Source organism: Onychostoma macrolepis, chromosome 24 (assembly GCF_012432095.1).
Source record: "Onychostoma macrolepis isolate SWU-2019 chromosome 24, ASM1243209v1, whole genome shotgun sequence".
NCBI classification, from domain to species: Eukaryota; Metazoa; Chordata; class Actinopteri; order Cypriniformes; family Cyprinidae; genus Onychostoma; species Onychostoma macrolepis.
The window spans coordinates 2,223,206-2,243,095 of record NC_081178.1 but is presented as its reverse complement, the minus strand read 5'-3'; the positions used below and the strand labels follow the sequence as shown (position 1 = coordinate 2,243,095).

Sequence of the window (19,890 nt, the reverse complement as noted above, 5' to 3'; positions counted from 1 at the left end):
TGAGAAAATTAGAGACTTGGCAACTAACTGGGAAAAAAACTGTTAAAGCACTAAAATTACTAACTGGAAATAAATAAAAATGAAAAATAAAACTGAAATGAAAATAAATTGACATGAATAGCAGTGTTTAAAAAAAATAATAAAAATTGACAAAAGCACATAACAGAGTTTCTCAAAATAACTGTTAACTAAAACTATTAAAAACTTTTTGGTTAATTGATCAAATAGAATAACAAAAAGGTTGCCTTGGCATCTAACTGAAAAGAATTTTGAAGCACTAAAATTACTAACTGGAAATAAATAAAACCTTAAACTGGACTTAAACTGAAATAAAAATAAATTACACTTGAATAGCAATATTTAAAATAAATAAATAAATAAATAAAATAATAATAAAAATAAATAAATAAATAATAATAATGACAAAATTGTCAAAAGCCCGTAGCAAAATTACAAAAACTGAAAATATACAAATAAAAGCTCATTCAAAATATGAATAAAAAGTATAATAGTATAAAACTAAAATAGGAAAGGTCTGGTCCAGGGAATGTTTATTGCAGTGTCATCTTGACCTCTTTAATGTGGTGAGAGAAGCTGAGTGTGGTGCTGTCTGTGTTTGTCTGCTCAGATGTGTGTCACTGGAGCTCATGGAGCGGCTGGAGTGTGTGTAAAGATCCCTGCAGCGGAGGATACCGGCAGAGAGAGCGCCGACCTCTGACCTCTGACCCCGGACCACACTGCAGGAACCTACAGACGCAGTCTCAGAGCTGCAACACTGGCCTCTGTCCCGGTACACACACATACTTATTATAGACATCATATGAATATTATAGAAGTATAATCAGTAACTATAATTTGTAATTATAAACTGATTCAGTGTGGACCTGCATATAGTTCATGTAGTTTTATATATTTTCTGTAATTGATATAGGTGAGCATTGTGAGGACAGGGGGCGGGTCTATGAGGACTCCTGTGCCAATCAGTGTCCCCGCAGCTGCACTGACCTGTGGGATCACGTCCAGTGTCTGCAGGGCACCTGTCATCCAGGTATCAGCGTTTCTCTGACCTCTGCTGTAATACACACATGAAGCGGGGAATATGAGTGTGTTTGTGTGCCGCAGGCTGCCGCTGTCCAGACGGCCGGCTCTTGCAGGACGGAGGGTGTGTGCGGCTGGACGAGTGTCGCTGTGGGCTTCCGCTGGAGAACGGGACGCTGGAGATCCGACCCGGAGAGAACATCACCGTCAGCTGCAACACCTGGTGAGAGCAACTCATTTATTTATGGATCCGGTTTACCTTAAAGGACGTCCCAGATGGGAGGGTTTGTCAGATTCTGTTAACGTCTGGGGACAGTTTTCTGAAATATTGTGCTGAAGGTAAAGAAACATTAAACATTAACAGTCTTGCACAAATGCACACAAACAGTTGGCACATTATTTGACATTTATTATTGTGATCTAATTTGTATTAGTTTGGACAAGTGTTATTTTAGTATAATTTATATAATATTATAGTTTTTTGTTTTTTTTTCATTTAAAAGTTTTAGTGATTTTGTTGTGTGTTGTTTTAATATGTTTATATTTTTATTCTTATGTCTTATTTTTTTATTCTTGTTCATTTATATTTTATTTATTTTATTTATTTATTTTACTTATGATTAATAATAACATAATTACAATCAGTTTTTATTTAATATGTGTATGTGTATTATTTCTGAAATATTATTATAAAATTATATAAAATAAATAAAAATTTTATTATTTTTAAACATCAACAGAACTGCACAAATGCATATAAATATTTAAGACGTTATTTATTTATTATTATTATTATTATTATCCCATTTTTACTAGCTTGGACCAATGTTATTTGTATCATTGATATAATATTATAGATTTTATTAATATTTTGACTTTTTTGGCTTTAACATTTTTTGTTTTCATCTCAAAGTTTTTGTGGTTTAGTTATGTGTTTTTGTCTTTTGTTTTTAAAATGTCTATTTAGTTCTTATTCGTTTTTATTTCAGTATTAGTTATTTTTGTACTTTAAGAACTATACAAGAAAACGAGAAATGATGCCTTGAAAACTAACGGAAAAAGTAACTAAAGTAACTGAAATGTTATTTATTTATTTATACCAGTAATAACCTTAGTGTGGACTTCAGAACGTTCTCAGAACTGCATTTGTGTGGATGTTTTTGTAAAAAGTGTGGCTCTACAACAAGTACTTGCATATCTACATAAATACATACACAAAAACATCACATTTGACACAAACCTCTGTCTCTGCAGTGTGTGTGTAAATGGCTCTCTGGTGTGTACGGATCACGCGTGTCCGGTCTACGGTCCGTGGGGATCGTGGAGTGAGTGTTCGGTGTCGTGCGGGACGGGACAGAGGACACGCAGACGCTCCTGCAAACACACAACCGGAGGACCGACCTGCGCCGACACCATCCAGAGTGAAAGCTGCTCACTGCCGCCCTGTCCAGGTCAGCCTGTTGGGCAGCGTTAATCTACATATTTAAATTCAAATTGTAGTTTATATATAGTTACTATTTGATATTTTATAGAAATATGAAAATATGTTGACAAATATAAAAAAATAAGACTTTGGCACCTATTTTAAATCACAATACATGCTAAATTAATTTGCATAAAAATAATAATTAAAAATATTTAAAAACACTACATTCAAATTACAAAATATTTTACACAAAATATATACAAAAATAAACAAAAATGTAATAAAAAAATTATATATGTATATACACCCACACACACAATATATATTCTTACTATTTGATATTTTATAAAAATATTAACATATTTTAACATATTTCATATCACAATTCATGCAAAGTTCATTTGCATAACAACTTTTTACATAGATTTTAACATTTTGTTTTTCAAAAAAAAAAATCTTCTCTATAATGGGAAAATATAAGTAGTTTTATTGTATAAATAGCTTGATATTTTACTTTTTATGTTATTTATTTATTTATTTTTAATTTAATTTTTATTATTAAGTTTTTCTGGAAACCAATTTTTTTGTTTTTTCTTTATTTTTGTAAAATTATAAAAAAAGACTTTAACATCAATATTCAGAATTAGACATTTGTGCTTGACATGTATTTTAATGGACTTGTATCTTGTAAAGTGTAGATTATATAGGCCTATATGATTTTGTCGATCTGTTAGCCGGCTGTGTGGTGAGCGAGTGGTCAGCCTGGACTGACTGCAGCGCCTCCTGTGGTGGAGGAGTGTCACTGCGCAGGAAGACGGTCCTACAGGAGCCAGAGCCCGGGGGTCTGAGCTGCACCGGGCCCCTGGAACAACACACCGCATGCAACACCAACAGCTGCCTGCCTGGTACAGCAAACACATCCGTAAACACACAAAACCAGCTGAAGTACAGGCCTGACACATAAACACAAACTCAAACACACTTCAGTGAAGGAGAAACACTTATGATGTGTTATAGTGCACCTATAAATCCCTTCAAACGGTCATATAATACCTGTAAAGCATCTGTCATTTCAGTTTATATTGTCATAAAACATGACAGCACATATTCAGAACTCAGGCTGTCTGTATGTGTTGCTTTACAAAGAAAATCACAAGGAAAATAAGAAATTATATTTGGCATTAAGATAGTGAAGCTTATTTTTAGGACTATTCAGATTTATTTATTGATATATTGATTGTGACATTTTCATTCAAATTAATAATATTTACTTTACAAATTCATATTGCTGGGATGCAAATAAATGCTTTTTTCATTCTGCTTAAAAATCATCATTTCAGGACATCGATTTAATTTAATTTCCTTTTTAAATCAGAATTTTTAGTGCAACGAATTATGCATACTATTGTGCATATAGTTTACAAATGGCATAGTCATTGTTTGCAGTTTAATTGTTAATGAAAATGAGGGGTAAATGTGCTTAATTGTCATTTTAATAACGTTAAAATGTTATATATACACACACACACAAGCATATATATATATTTATTTATTTATGGTTTAATGATGTTTAGCTGAATTTAAGCAGATGTGTGTGTGTGTGTGTGTGTGTGTGTGTGTGTGTGTGTGTGTTTTCTAATGCTCTTATAGAAATAATTTACCTTCCATTTAGCTACATTATAGCTTCAGCAATTTACTGGTCCTCTTGTGTGCAATTTTATGCTAATTTCAGTCCGAGACAAGCATGCACAAAATATTAAAATTGGCACTGATTTGCATTAAAGCATCTGAGATTGTGGAGAAGAATCCGTTAGGAGTTAAACTGAATCATGCGGCGTGTGACGACCATGCAGACTGTTCATTAATTGTGTTTTAGATGATAAGACAGAATAGAGTTTGAGTTGATAGACTCATTTAAAACAGTGCGATAAGCCTTCAGGAGGAATGAAGTGTGTCTTAAACAGATTCCCCTCCAGAGTCGTTTAAGCAGCTTGACTCATTTGATTACTACTGTTAATGAACTTCAGCAGTCCGTCACTTAAAGGCCCTGCAGTTGCTCTGTCAAACCGGCACCAACAAATCATGTGTGTTTAAGCTACTGTAGTTCAGCCACAAATAATAATGTCATCTGTGTAAATGGAATGCTAGTTTGGATGCTGTGTGTAACGGTGGTTTGGTTTGCTCTGTGTCAGATTGTCCTGCTGGTCAGGTGTTCAGCTCATGTGCAGGATCCTGTCCATACAGCTGTGAGGATCTGTGGCCCCAAAATCAGTGTGTGCCGCTGACCTGCAGTCCTGGGTGCAGCTGCCCGCCTGGAGCCGTGAGTCAATCTGTTTGTGTTACCCCACATAACACCCTAGAAACCACCTAGCTACACCCTAGAAAGCACACACAACACCCTAACAATTGCCTAGCAACGATCTACAAACTATATAGCAACACCCTAGAAACTGCTTAGCAACACCCTAGAAACCACACACAATACCCTAGAAATGACCTGGCAGCACCCTAGAAACCGCACGGAACACCCTCGAAATTGCCTAGTAACACCCTTGCAATCCCATACAACACCCTAGAAGCTGCCTAGCAATACCCTAGAAACCACCTAGCAACGCTCTAGAAACCACACAGAACAGCCTAGAAACCACCTGGCAACACTCTACAAACCACATAGCAACACCCTTAATAACAGTAGCATGCTAAAAATATTTTGAACACCATAACAACATCCTTGCAGCTTCCTAAAACACCCTAACAACCCCATTGCAACGTTTTAGCAAATTCTCAGAAGACCCTAGCAACCCCATAGCGACGTTCTAGCATAAACCTCCATAGCAAAGTTATAGCAGCTTCCTTAAACACCCTAGCAACGTCCTAGCAGATACCTTAAACAATCTTGCAACGCCCTAGCAGATTCCCACAACACCCTAGCAACCCCATAGCAACGTTCTCGTCTAGACCTGCCTAGCAACTCTACAGCAACACCCTGGCAGCTTCCTAGAACACCCTAGCAACCCCATAGCAAAACCCTTGCAAATTTCCAGAAGACCCTAACAATCCCATACCAACGTCCTCTCCTAAACCACCATAGCAACACCTTGGCAACCACCACAGCTCCCTAACAACACAGTGGCGTCTGCACAGGCAAACCCATCCCATTGTCTTCTGAAAACATATAAATCTAGTTTGTTTATTTTTCTAGACTGCAGTAAACAGTGTGATTTGAGGAGTGTACCCTGTTCACATCTGCTCCTGATGGCTCTGTATTTTTGGAAGTGTAATTTGGACACAGATGGTTGTACGAGTCCCGCATGAATATGAGGACGTTATTAATCATATCATCCATCTGCAGGTGATGCTGAACGGAAGCTGCGTTCCTCAATCCCAGTGTCCTTGCTCTGTGGTCTCGCTCCTGTCGGTGTCCCACAACCTCACCCTGGACCTCCAGGAACAGGAAGTTCCTGCTGGTACCGTCATTCCAGACTCCTGCAACTCATGGTACTTCACATTCATTCTGTGCACGGTTTGTGTTTCACGTGTAAATGATCTTTAACAGAAAGAGCTGCTGTGGTTATTGGATTGATATTCAGTGACACGTGGAACACGATCAGGCTTTTCTAAGAGCGTCTCAGTGTCGTGAAGTGAAATCCACATCCTCTCTTTGGATATAAAATATCGGCAAGATGTTCAGAAAGTCACTCTGACATTGTTGAAAGAATCTGATGCTCTGGATGGAACAGCTGACAATATAATAGACAAGAATAACAATTTGGAATTAGACGTTTTGAAGTAAAGTGCATGGATTACATGAAAATATGCTCATATTTGGTTCATATACATGCTCATAAATCAAAAGAAAAAATAAACTGTATTTTTATTAAGAAATTAAGAAAATTTTGAAGCATTTTTATAATAATTAAATTATCATTAACAAAATGCATCTGGACATTTATTTATTTATTTACCATTATTCACAAAACTGATATATCATAACTGATATCATTGTTTTTTTTGCAATACATCTTTTATGCAATAAAAAAGAAAAAGGTTTTTTGATTGTTTAATTGTCAAGAATTTTATAATGCTCTAAATTAGGCTTATTTATTTATTTATTCATGCTAAATATATTTAGATATTTGTATAATTTATGCTGAATATATTTTAAAAATTTGGGGGTGGACATGTTTTTGTCTTGGAAAACTTTTCTGAGAAAGCTGTAACATCAAGCATGGAAAGACTAATAAGTGTGTATATTTACGTCTGATTTTAGTCTTTTGTGTGTGTGTGTTTAATTACAGTGTCTGTGAAGGTGGGATCTTTACCTGCACTAATGAGTCATGTGACGGTGAGTCATGTGACCTCATACACTCACAGCAGAGACACAAAGGGCCCCACAAACATTATTTTTATAGCTTCATATTCTTACTGTACGGCAACTATTGACTTAAGAGCCATTTTTAAAACATCTGAGACAAACTTCAAAATGTTCCTGAAACATCTTCTAAGCAATGGACTCTTACCTGTGTTTATGAACGGAAGTGAAAGGAGCAGAGTGTCTGAATGCTGTGTGTTTTCATTCAGTGGACTGTGAGTGGAGCGGCTGGTCAGCGTGGAGCTCTTGTTCAGCGTCCTGCGGATCTGGACAGCAGTTCTCCAGCCGGACGATATGGCGCCAGCGGCAGTACGGAGGACGGGAGTGTGAGGGGCCGTCACACACATCACGAGTCTGCAGGGGCCCCGAATGTGGTGAGAAACACAGTGCTGAGGGTTTGTGAGGTGTTTAGACCGAAAACACATTGGGGTGTAGCATTTTTGTTCAAGTTCATTTAAATACAGTATGCCAGTAGTGTATTCCTTGAAGTACCTTGAAGTGTCATTGCACTCTACGTTATTTTATTGATTTTATTATTATTATTATTATTATTAAATTTTATTATGATGATGATGATGATTATTATTATTCATTAATTGATTATTATTAGTAGTAGTTGTTGTTATTTTAATATTATTTTTATTTGTTTGTTTTAATTTATTTTTATTTGGCAGCATAATAGTAATAATAATAATAATATTAATTTATACTTTTATACAATTATTAATTAAATAATGTTAATATTTTTATTTGTTTTAATAATATGAATGTATTTATTTGTTTTAATAATAATTATTATTTTACTACTACTACTACTACTACTAATAATAATAATTTTACTTATTTGTTTTAATAATAATAATAATAATTAATGGATTTATCAAATAATTTTATTTTTTATTTATGCAACTGTAACTGTTCTGTTTATTTAAAAAAATAAAATAGAAAAGAAAAGAAAACAGAATTTAAATTAAATATAGCATCTGCCCTTCCCTAAAGTCCACTGGTCATCAACTAATGTTCATACAGAGTGTCCAGAGGATGAGCGTTGGCTCTGGAGTGAGTCCGGATTGGGGCGAGTGTGTGAGAGGGGGTGTTTGGACCTGTATGGCCCTGAACCGCTCAACTGCACGGGCCCCGGGGCCACAGAGGGCTGTGTGTGTGAGGAGGGCCTTTATCGGAGCCTGGAGGGCCGGTGTGTGATTCCAGCACTGTGTCAGTGTGAAGAGGAAGACGGGACGCTTCGAGAGGTACACAAACACACAATCACTCGTCACACTGCTGTGCTTTAGCCTGTAATTGCTGTGCTGCTTACATTGTTTATTTATTCTAATAAAGAAGGTCATTAACGAGTCTGATGGATTAGCACTCAGGGCATTTGTAGAAAAAAAGGTAATTGCCATCATCAATCATGAAAAAAACGTTGAAAGGCCTTATGAGGTTGTCTAATTGAACTACAGTGGTGCCTGTTAAAGAGTTTCTGTATGAAGAGCGTTTGGTTGAATGAGACGGACGATGTAACTTCCCGTGGCTGGAAAAATGCCATCACCACAACATGGATGGATGGTATACAGTACATACACAATAATATATTAACAGCAGATCAATATTTACAAACTCTCCATTCAAAAGAACCTGTTGTAGTATTTGATTCTTAGCTTAAATTCACCGATTTACTTTATTAATTCATGCTCCTGGTCTTATTATGAATGATTGAACAATGTTATTCTAAGAAAAACAAACTAAAAATAACTAAAAATATAATTAACTAATGATAACTAATATTTGTAAAAAAAATGAATACATGTTTTTTTTTTTTTTTCTCTTAAGTTGCTCTTGCATTTATTTAAAGTGCCCCTTCTATGGGTAATGAAAGGTTCATATTGTGGTTTTGGGAGTCTCCAACAACAGGTTGACATGCATGCAAGGTCAAAAAACACTTTCATTGTCTTATAATATGCATTAATTTTTACCTTATTTGCTCAACAACTTCCAAACGATTCGCTCAACGATTCATTTTTCCAAACCCCTCTTTTGCGTGACTCTAATCTGATTGGTCGATTGGCCTCATTTTCATCTCATCATGCCTGTAATGACTGATAAAGCAGTGTTTGTGAGAGCAGTGCTGCTTTGCGTGCAGCGTTACCGGGGAAACAGCTATTTTTACCGCTCCAAAAGGCACCTAGTGGCAAAGAATGAATTAGCATTTTCATTCAGACCAACACGAAAAGACCAACAAGTGGGTGGACAATATGCTAATGCTTCATGTTGAGGTCAACATGAAACGGCTTGGGATTCGTTTTAAAAACGACTCGTTTCAATGATTCAGAGTCGACGGTGCACTTTCAGATTTAACACTTTACAAGATGTTTTCAATCACTTAGAGCTGTGTTACACACTGCATGAAAGCTCATTTTCGAAAATCCATAATAGGGGCACTTTAGTCAAAAAAGTGAAACATTATTGCATATGTGAATATCTCTTAAAATGTAATTTACTGCAGTAATCAAAGCTGAATTTTCAGCATAATTTCTCCAGTCTTCAGTGTCACATGATCTTCAGAAATCATTCTAATATGTTGATTTGCTGCTCAACAAACATTCCTGATTATTATCAATGTTGCAAACAGTTGTGCTGCACAATATTTTTTGTGGAAACTGTGATACATTTTATTTTTCAGGATTCACAGATGAGTAGAAAGTTCAAAAGGACAGAATTTACAGTCTTTTGTAACATTATAAATGTCTTTACTGTCACTTTTGATCAATTTAATGCTTCCTTGCTGAATAAAAGTATTAATTAAAATGGTAATGGCAATATATATTAAATTAATTATTATAAACATTGTATAAATATATCAAAATATATATTTGATTTTAATATAAAAAAAATTTTAATTCACTTTTGATCCATTTTAATATACATATACACTATTGTGAATATAATACACTATTATGATACTACTATTAATACACTGTTGAATGCAAAACACAGGCACAAAATATTATCTGCAACTTTTAGAATTTTAGTAGGAGGTGTCTGTCCAAGCACATTAATGTAAATATTAATGAATTGTGCGCTGTGTTTTGTGTGTCACAGCCAGGGTCCGAGTGGGTGGATGGCTGTCAGTCATGTCGCTGTATCAATGGCCAGAAACACTGTCAATCAAATTGTCCTCCCCTTCACTGCTCTGAGGTAAGAAATGTGTCGTTTGTCTTTCATATTCACTTTCCTTCACCTCACACACTGAAAGATGTGACATTTCTCCAGTATATTCTCCGTTAGACATCCACTGCTGTTCGGTTTCACATGCGTCGGCCAAATAACCAGTGAATAGCCTTGCATCAGTAATGAGCCCAGTAAGAGAGCAGGACGCCGTTAGAGGACCAGATGCTGGAAATAGACCGACCCGTTGTCCAGGCAACCGCTCCGGTCAGGGATAATGTCCCAGATGGCTCTGGAGTGACGCCTGGACATCTCAGAAGCTCAGCACCCTTAAGGAAGCTTCTGCAGCGTCTCAGAGGAACCCAAAATCTCCTCTGGGCTCCTGCTGATCACTGGGAGAAGATCTGTTCAAAGAGAAACTAAAAATACTCCCTCTGGTTTCTAGACGATTTGTTCTTCTTCATTCAGTCCAAATCAAATTACCCAATTTGCATTTCTGCCGCCGGCACAAGTAAATGTCACACCTCACCGAATGAGTGTTCCTCTTATAATAACTCCAAACTAATAATCACAGACTAAAATAAACGCAGACTGGACTTTCATAGTGTTTCATTTCTCTGCCTGTGGCGGCACCAAACTGAATTCCAGAAATATAACAAAAAGAGTTTTCAAAGTTGCAAACAGTCAGATAGTTCAGATAAATTGTGAGATATAAAAGTGCTGATGTGCTGAAACTGTGAAAACTCTCAAGTCATGCAGTGCACTGGAAAGTTTCAGGAGTAACAATTGCATTCAAACGCAGGAGATCTGCAAACAAACAACACAAAATGCAAATAATAATATTAATAAAAAATAATGCTAACCATATAAGCATACACAACTAGTTAGAATCAAATGCTTTCCAACTTGTTGATGTCAAGGAACATGTGTTAATTAAAACAAAATAAAACATGTTAAATACAACTTTTTAGTGATAACTTATACACCTTTAAAGACAGTTTTGCTGTGAGCTCAGAGGTTGTTAATCAATGGTGTGTGCATATAAGCTTAAAATATATGATTTCTATAGATATAATCAACAAATGAATAGTTCTATATTTGTCCATCGCTCTTAATTTGATAGTTTTTTTAATTCGATTGTAGTTGTTTCCCTCACTAAGCTGTCTTGTGCCTTTGTCTCTTTGTCTGATGTTTAAATTCTTTTTTTATTCAAATCAGGGTTTGTAATGTTGCAATTTACCTCATAGAAGTGTTATTTAGTATCATTGAGATAACATTATTGTTTTTATTAATGTTTAAAATGAGGTTTTATTTCTATATTTTCTTTTTTTGTGCTTTTGTCATTTTTTAAATGTCTATATAGTTTTTTTTAGTATAGTTTTTTTTTAGTCCAGTTTTAGTTTTAGTTATTTTAGTACATCAAGTTAACCTAAATGAAATTATTTTTTTATTATTCATTCATTCATTTATTTTATTTTATTTCAGTTAAATTTTATTTCGTTAAACAATTTGAATGGTTTTAGATTTAGTTAATTATAATTATTATTATAGTCCTGCCTTGGTTTTGGACATTGCTTATAACTCTTAAACAAAGACTTTTTAAAAATTAAAGTCTAACTTTTTTTGTTAGTTTTTACATTTTTATTCGTTTTTATTTATTGATAATAACCCGACCTCATATAGCTGGTTGGTTTGGTTCACTCTTAAACAGACTTTTTAAAAATCCCTAATAAACTTAGTTGACGGGTACTTTTGCATGATGCATAAATGTATAGTTTGATACACTGTAGGTCACATTGAATAATCATATTCTAATGTAAATGTCATCTGCCCATATGCATTGTGTGTGTATATATTTGAATAACAAGCCAAACAGACATGTCATACATTACCTGTCGATTCTCAGTTTTACTCCATATTTTCAGTGTAAATGTCTGAGCCCCTGTGGCCCGGCGGCAGTCGTATGGAGGCTTTCACAGCTTGATGCTCGTCTGTACTGTCAGCATCCGTCCATCTCGCCGACGAGCTATTCTCAGCCACCTGCACCTCTGATATGCTTTCTCTCCTGCTCTGTTTTCCAGGGTGAAGTGAAGGTGTTGGAAGCGGAGAGCTGCTGTCCCGTGTGCCGCAGAGAGTTTCCAGGTAAGAGTCACACAGTATCCCACTAATAGGGAAGTCGTTCGCTGATGTTTGTCAGCACTTCTCATGTGCCACAGACGATTGGTGTAGTACACATCATTAAGCATACTGGAGCTTTAGCTAGTCAAACTACAGCCCGACTCCAGATCCAGCCGTGTAACTACATTCCAGAGATTGCAGGACGGTGTAAGTTCTTCTCCACTGAAAGGATCCGTTCGGGTAATTTGTGCGATATAAAAATGCTGACACGTTCAAAAATTCTCAAACCGTGCAGTGCACTGGAAAGTTTCAGGAGTAACAACCGCATTCAAATGCTTCATTCTTATAAATCATCACTGAATGCAAATAATAAAATACTTCTAGCCATATAATCATGCATGGTTAGTTAGAATGGAATCATAAATAAGATTATCAATTTTAAAATGCAGGAAGAAATTCTTTCCAACTTGTTGAAGTCAGATAAAATAAAACTCCATGGTGCTATTCCTTAATATAGTTATGTGACTGGTAATAGAAAACATTCCTGTTTTTACAGTTTTCCCAATTCCTGCACCTTACAATAAGGTTTTGTTTATTAACATTAGTTAACTAGTGTACATTAGTAAACATGTACTAACAATGATACATTTTTAAGCATTTATTAATCATAGTTAATGCTTATTTCAACATTTACTAATATATTATTAAAATCAAAAGTTGTATCAGTAAATGTTATTAAATAATAATAATAAAAGTAGTAATAATAATTATTATTATACAACGAATAATATAATAATACATTAATAATAATAATAATAATAATAATATAATTTATATTATAATTATAATATACAATTATATTAATATAATAATATTATACTACTACTAATACTGATACTGTAATAATATAAATCAAAAATTGTATCTGTTAATATTATTTATTAGCTAATGCAAACTAACAATGAATATTTATATTTTTATTAACTAACGGTGACAGATAAATATGTGCTGTAACAAATATATTGCTCATTGTTAGTTAATTTTAGTTAAATGCATTAACTAGTGCTATTAACTTATTGTAAAGTGTTACCATTGAAAAGTATAACAATGTTTATGCATTTTAAAAATGATCAGTTGCCCTATTCAAACTATATGAATCATTTTGCATGTTTAGGTTGGTAATTTCAATACATTTGCATTTTGATTTTTTTTAGTTTGATAAGTGTAAATTAAAGTCAACATGAAATGCTATTTAACCCTTTTTACTTCTATAATATGATGTATTTCTGAGGGAAACTGGATATTTATTGAGGGAGATTTGATTTTATCCATCAGGAATCAGTTGAATGGTGAAAAGTGGTGAAAATGACAGGTGGTTGAAAAATAGGATGTAAGTGGTTTCTGAGATGAAGCAAGTTATTATATTTGAATGAAACGTAACAAAAACAAAGATTACTCTCTCAATTGTCTTGAGTTTCTCAGAGATCCTTCATTAAATCAAATGTGTTTCTTTTGATTGTAATTCTTCTTCTGTTAATCGCTGTCTTGCTCTCTCTTCTTCTGTCCTATTTTTTCCTGTGAACATCACTTTCTCGTCTCCAGAGGATCCGGTTGCCGAGTGCCGTCGTTACACTGAGGTCAGGAACATCACCAAGGGCGACTGTCGCCTGGACAACGTGGAGGTCAGCTTCTGCAGAGGGCGCTGTTTGTCCCGGACCGATGTCATTCTGGAGGTGCGTGTCGCCGTGTCGTTCACCGTGAGCTCTGAGCTCTGATCTGTGAAGTGCTGCATGACCTTTTACAGGATATTAACGTATTTTATGCATCAATCTAGATTTTTATCTACTTACGAATTATTCTGCTTATAAGATATTGGATGCATTATGTGTTATAAATGCATCAATGTGGAAAGTCTGCCGAATACTGGTAGCATAAAACGTTTGGTCAATAACTACACACTGTTATATTAATTACATTGTTAGATTAATACGGTTACCAATAAAGCATATTATAGATCAGTGGTGTACTAGATTATTCAGAAAATTATTCAGAATTGTGTATAAATATTTTTAAAAAATTACATACTAAAAAGAGGTGTCAAAATTATTTATTTATTTATTTAATGTCTTGTTATTTCAGTAGAAACTGAAAAACTGTTAAAAAACTACTGTTTATATTATTTATTTTGATATAATTACCATTGATGATCTAAGATAAATGCTAATATTGGTCAAGATGGATATATATAATATGTTTTATGGTTAACAGTATTGATCTTACCTTATATTACGGTAAATAGTATAACAGTTCATCCAGATTGTGATAAATATTTGATCAGATTCATGCTATAATAAACGAATCCCCATCATGTCTGATACCTTTTCATGCTGTACATAACAATCAGTCACTGATTTCTAACAGCACTAAAGCGCCAAATTGAGCCTGGCTTGTGTTCCTCGTTCTTGATTTAAATGTTTCATCAGTGTGAATGTTTGCTGCAACTATTTTAAAATGTGTTTGAACTGGAAACTTCTGTCAGGTTGCCTTGGAAACCAGTCTGCCTGGTCGCCACGCTCCAGCTTTAACGGCAAACTCGCACCTCTCTTTTCCCTCTTTTGTCATCACATCTGCCCTCTCCTTCTGCGTCTCCTAATGGGCTCAGAGAGAGAGCGAACGCGGCCCGCGCCGCTCTAAATGATCCCACCATTCCGCTCCATCAAAGAGAGCAGGCCATTGGCATTTTAGTAAATGTAGCGTGAAGACAATTTGGATTGTTATCCGTGGGTTTGGCTCTTTTCCTGTCCGCTCTGGCCTCTGATAACGCATCCGTCTCTCTCTCAGGAGCCGTATCTGCAGGCGTTCTGTGACTGCTGCAGCTACAGGCTGGACCCGCAGAACCCCGTGCGCTTCCTCAGCCTGCGGTGCGCCAGCGGAGACGTCGAGCCCGTCGTTCTGCCCGTCATTCACAGCTGCGAGTGCACCAGCTGCCAGGGTGGGTAAAGCCAGAGGAAACGGCCTCAAACAACATTCTGTGTCTCTGACATCAGGGGATGAATCTCCTCTCCTCTCCGCTTTGTTTGGAAAGATTGACGCGGTGTTAACGCATGGCAGTTTGTGAGGACAAAGGCCCAAGAGAAGGGTTTGCTTTTGATGAAAACAAATGATATTTACAGAATATCTGAGCTTCTGTTTTCCATACAAGACAAGTGGATAGTGAATTATACTGTCAAGCACCAAAAAGGACCAAAAACAAGTGTTTGTAGCTTTTTAAAAACATTTTATTAAACTGTAACAATAAGAAAAAAATGCAAAATATGTACACTTAAAGTCATATACATACATTCTTAGACTATTTACCATGCAAAATATATATTTTTTATCTTCCCAAAATAAATGGATACATTGAACTACTATAAATTAGAGCAACTAATTTTATAAAACTCATTTCAACTAGATGAGTAGATGCACTGATTACTGATTACATTATGCATTAATGCTTAGAAGTTATATAACGAATGCATCATTTATTTAATAAATCAGTACGGGGGCAAAATTATTGTGAATTATTAAATTAAATGATTAAATCTGCTAAATTAATGATTTTTTTTTTTTTTTTATAAAGATTTTTTTATAATTAAATTTATTAATTTACTTAATAAATACTCAATAATTTTTCCTATTTGTTTTACCCATATAACTTTCTTGAACTATTGACATTTTTTCTAACAAATAGTAATGTTTCAGTATATACATATAAAATATATATATATACATAAAGTCATATACATACTTACATCTTGGACTATTTACCATATAAAATATATTTTATTTTCCAGAAATAAACAGATAAATTGAAGTACTGTTGAATAAAGCCAACTAAGATGATCAAATTCACTTTTCAGAGTAGACACAATAATTACTTAAACAGGCATTTAGGCTTACAAATCATTTATTTAATAAATCAGTGTGGGCATATATCTACTTAGAGACACAAGTATTACTTTATAGTAGAAACATTATTTGGTAGGAAAAAAAAAGTCAGTTTAAGAGTTAAAGAAAGTTTTTGTGAGAAAATTAAGCTGTTTTTCACTGATAATGCAGGAGAACAATTAAAATCAAGCCTATTCATAACTTAAAGCTATCGTATGACTTCAGACGACTTGCAAACTGCTTTTATTGTGCTTTTTTCTCCAAGTATAAATTCACTGTATGAAAAACAGAAGCTCAGACATTCAGCCAAACGTCTCCTTTTGTATTTTACAGAGAAAAGAAAGAATATGATGAGTTTGGAGCGTGAGGGTGTGTAGATGATTTTTGGGTGAAGTAACTATCATGTTGACATACATGAATTATTCATGATGTTTAATGGTCGTCTCTGAAGGGTATGCAGTATTTCCATTATGTCAACGATACATTCATAACCAAAACATGATGTTCTTATGCTATAATGAGCAGGCTGTAATGAGACGGTGCCACCCTCATTGTAATGTACGCTGCGTTTCCTACATGCCTAATTCCATCAGGCTGCTTCTCATCAGTGTTTAGTCATTCATTACTGCGATTGATCTCATTAGCTAATTGAATTTCTGGGACTTCACTTAGAGGGGTCACATTTTTTATCGTACGGCATCATGGAGCCATTTCATGCAGATTGATATTTACCGATACGCTCGTGGGCTGTGTAAACAATGCTGCAAAATTTGTTCTAAAAATGAAATAAGGTTTGAATAACAAATTTTTGTGGGCTCTGAAGAGATCATCTGTCTGACTTATGCAGCTTTCAAGTCATGACATTATGAGGGGATTTACGAGACGGGCACAAATGAACGGCACCAGTGTGGAAACTTTGGATTTTCTTCAAGTGGAGGGTGTGCCAATTAAAGAACCTGATATATTGATCGTAATTAAACTGCCATTGTGAATGTTGTTCAATTTAGTTTGAATGCATTGTGTATTGTTGATGAAAAACATCCATAAAACTTTCTAGAACACTCATTTAGCCGCTTTATGAGGCGACAGGCTTTCGCGACCACACTATTTCCCATAATTCCCTGTGGCACCACAAGAATGATAAAATACACACAAAGCATCAATTACACACATAATGCGCTTCCTTTGCTCTTTATTGTTTGGCACTAGCGCTAAAAGCTTCCTGTCTTTGTTGAGAAGTGAAAAAGAGTGAAATATGAATTAGCTTGAGATGTCAGTTTTATTCCAACCAAGTCACATCGTAATGACAATTTCCAATCAATAAGCAAGAACTTACCAGGCTTACATCTGTTTGTCATCACTGGTTGCAGTTATGTTGGTTAAATATATAATGATGCACTGCAAAAATGTTTTTCTTCTTCAGTCTTTTAATTTAATTTCTCTTGTTTTCCAGTACAAATATGTAAACATTCTTAAATCAAGATCCATTTCACCCACTTGAGATGCAAAATGACAAGTATTGTTTTCTAAAAAGAAAAAAGGATCAAAATTAATACAAGAGGAAAAAAAATTAAATAAAACGCCAAAAACTTTAATGAACTTTATTCTAAGGAAAAACAAGCTCATTTTTCATGACCATGGACGACAAAACCAGTCTTAAGTGTCAATTTTTCGAAATTGAGATTTATACATCATCTGAAAGCTGAATAAATAAGCTTTCCATTGATGTATGGTTTGTTAGGATCGGACAATATTTGGCTGAGATACAACTATTTGAAAATCTGGAATCTGAGGGTGCAAAAAAATCTAAATATTGAGAAAATCACCTTTAAAGTTGTCCAAATGAAGTTATTAGCAATGCATATTACTAATCAAAAATGAAGTTTTGATACATTTACAGTAAGAAATTTACAAAATTTCTTCATGGAACATGATCTTTACTTAATATCCTAATGATTTTTGGCATAAAATAAAATGGATAATTTTGACCCATACAATGTATTTTTGGCTATTGCTACAAATATACCCCAGCGACTTAAGACTGGTTTTGTGGTCCAGGGTCACATTTAGGAATAGTTCACACAAAAATAAAAATAAAAAAGCTGAAAATTTACTCACCTTTAGGCCACCCAAGATTAGGATGAGTTTGTTTCTTCATCAGGTTTGGAGAAATGTAGCATTGCATCTCTTGCTCAGCAATGGATGCTCTGCAGTGAATGGGTGCCGTCAGAATGAGAGTCCAAACAGCTGATAAAATCACAGTCATCCACACCACTCCAGTCCATCAGTTAACATCTTGAGAAGACAAAAGCTGCATGTTTATAAGTCCATCATTAAGATGTTTTCAACATAAAACTGTTGCATCTGGCTAAAATATGAGTCCATGATCCAAAACGCTTCCTCCAGTAAAAAAAAAAAAAATCTCCTGTTGTCTCACATCAAAAACCGCACACATTTTTGTTCAGAACTGTTTTGGCTTGTAAATGATGCTTGATCTGTGCAGATTTCTCTCCTGGTTCAGACTTTTTCTCTAAAGGAAGCGTTATTATAGATTACAGACTCGTATTTTAGTTAAAAACATCTTAATGATGGTTTCAGCTTTTGTCATCTCAAGATGTTAACTGATAGACTGGAGTGGTGTGGATTATTGTGATGAATTTATCAGCTGTTTGGACGCTAATTCTGACGGCACCCATTCACTGCAGAGGATTCATTTGTGAGCAAGTGATGCAATGCTACATTTCTCCAATCTGATTAATTTCTATTATTGTACATCTCAAGTAACAAAACAAGACAAAAATAATGAGTTTTTGCAGTGTTTCAGGGACTAAATGTTACCATGGGTGCTGACTCCGATTCAGGCCACTGAATGCATATTCAATGAATTTTTCATGTGCAGCTTATGCTCAGGGCGTACAGTGAACTTTCAGAAAGGTATGAATCAAGATGCCAAGTTAAAATACTCCCAAGAGCTGCCAGATTCCCCGATGTTCATCTACTTTTCCACTTTCCCCAGGTGGAGACCTGTCGAGACGTTGAATGGCCACTGATGAATGGACAGATGCTGCGTCCTCTTATTCGTCAAGTGTTCTTCATGTAGCTTGTCATTATATGACTGAATCTTTTCTATTCAATATTTCCTAAAGCTCTACGAGATCTACATTCTGTACAGCCTTTAAATTATGTTATGATTTATGACTTTTTTCAGGCTTTAATGTTTGTATTTTAATGAAATGCTCTTTATTATACTAGCTCTGTTGATTATAAAGAAATGAATTATTATTATTGCCAAAGAAAATCTTCTTTCACGTTTCATGACAAATTATTTCTTTAATAAATGTTTGTTTTTACTTAAGTGTATTAACACACTGGTTTGATATTTAAAACTTTATTTTATATATAGCTTCTTACATCACATATTTTCAGATATTATTTATTTCTAAATGTGCTCAATCTATTCTGTAGCCATTTTACATTTCCAAGTAAAATTTTAAATTCTAACCACCTAAAAATGTATTCATTTCAGTCATTTTATGATTTTGAATGGAAACTAGTTTCTTCATCATTAATTCAATTCAAAATTATTGATAAAAGTGCAATGAACTGCAGGTTTGCTCTTTGATTTTGCTTAAAATTTTGATGCAGCAATTAAACTAACCTTTTCAGTATTTCTGGGTTTATTGTGTAAATACTGTGTAAATCAGACAAGGTTGGAAGTGAATTGAAGAAGAAAAAAAGCACAAATGCATCCGAATTATTGCATTTCCACCTTGTGCAAGTGGTGCATTCACCACAAGATCATTTGCTGATAGTGAATGAAAGGGATGGATGGGGGGGAGGA

General features: G+C 34.8%; 1 protein-coding gene across 1 annotated transcript in view; it reads left to right on the top strand.

The window, feature by feature from the left end:
• The window catches only part of sspo (SCO-spondin), a 94,741-nt gene extending 75,505 nt beyond the window's left edge, over positions 1-19,236 (top strand). The window contains 15 exon segments of the mRNA XM_058765946.1: positions 629-790; positions 932-1,048; positions 1,123-1,261; positions 2,293-2,489; positions 3,199-3,369; positions 4,657-4,784; positions 5,817-5,962; positions 6,763-6,809; positions 7,046-7,210; positions 7,866-8,086; positions 9,936-10,031; positions 12,083-12,143; positions 13,722-13,852; positions 14,961-15,111; positions 19,066-19,236. Coding sequence (XP_058621929.1) covers positions 629-790; positions 932-1,048; positions 1,123-1,261; positions 2,293-2,489; positions 3,199-3,369; positions 4,657-4,784; positions 5,817-5,962; positions 6,763-6,809; positions 7,046-7,210; positions 7,866-8,086; positions 9,936-10,031; positions 12,083-12,143; positions 13,722-13,852; positions 14,961-15,111; positions 19,066-19,088 — 1,955 coding nt within the window. The 3' untranslated portion in view covers positions 19,089-19,236.
• Positions 19,237-19,890: the final 654 nt, after the last annotated feature.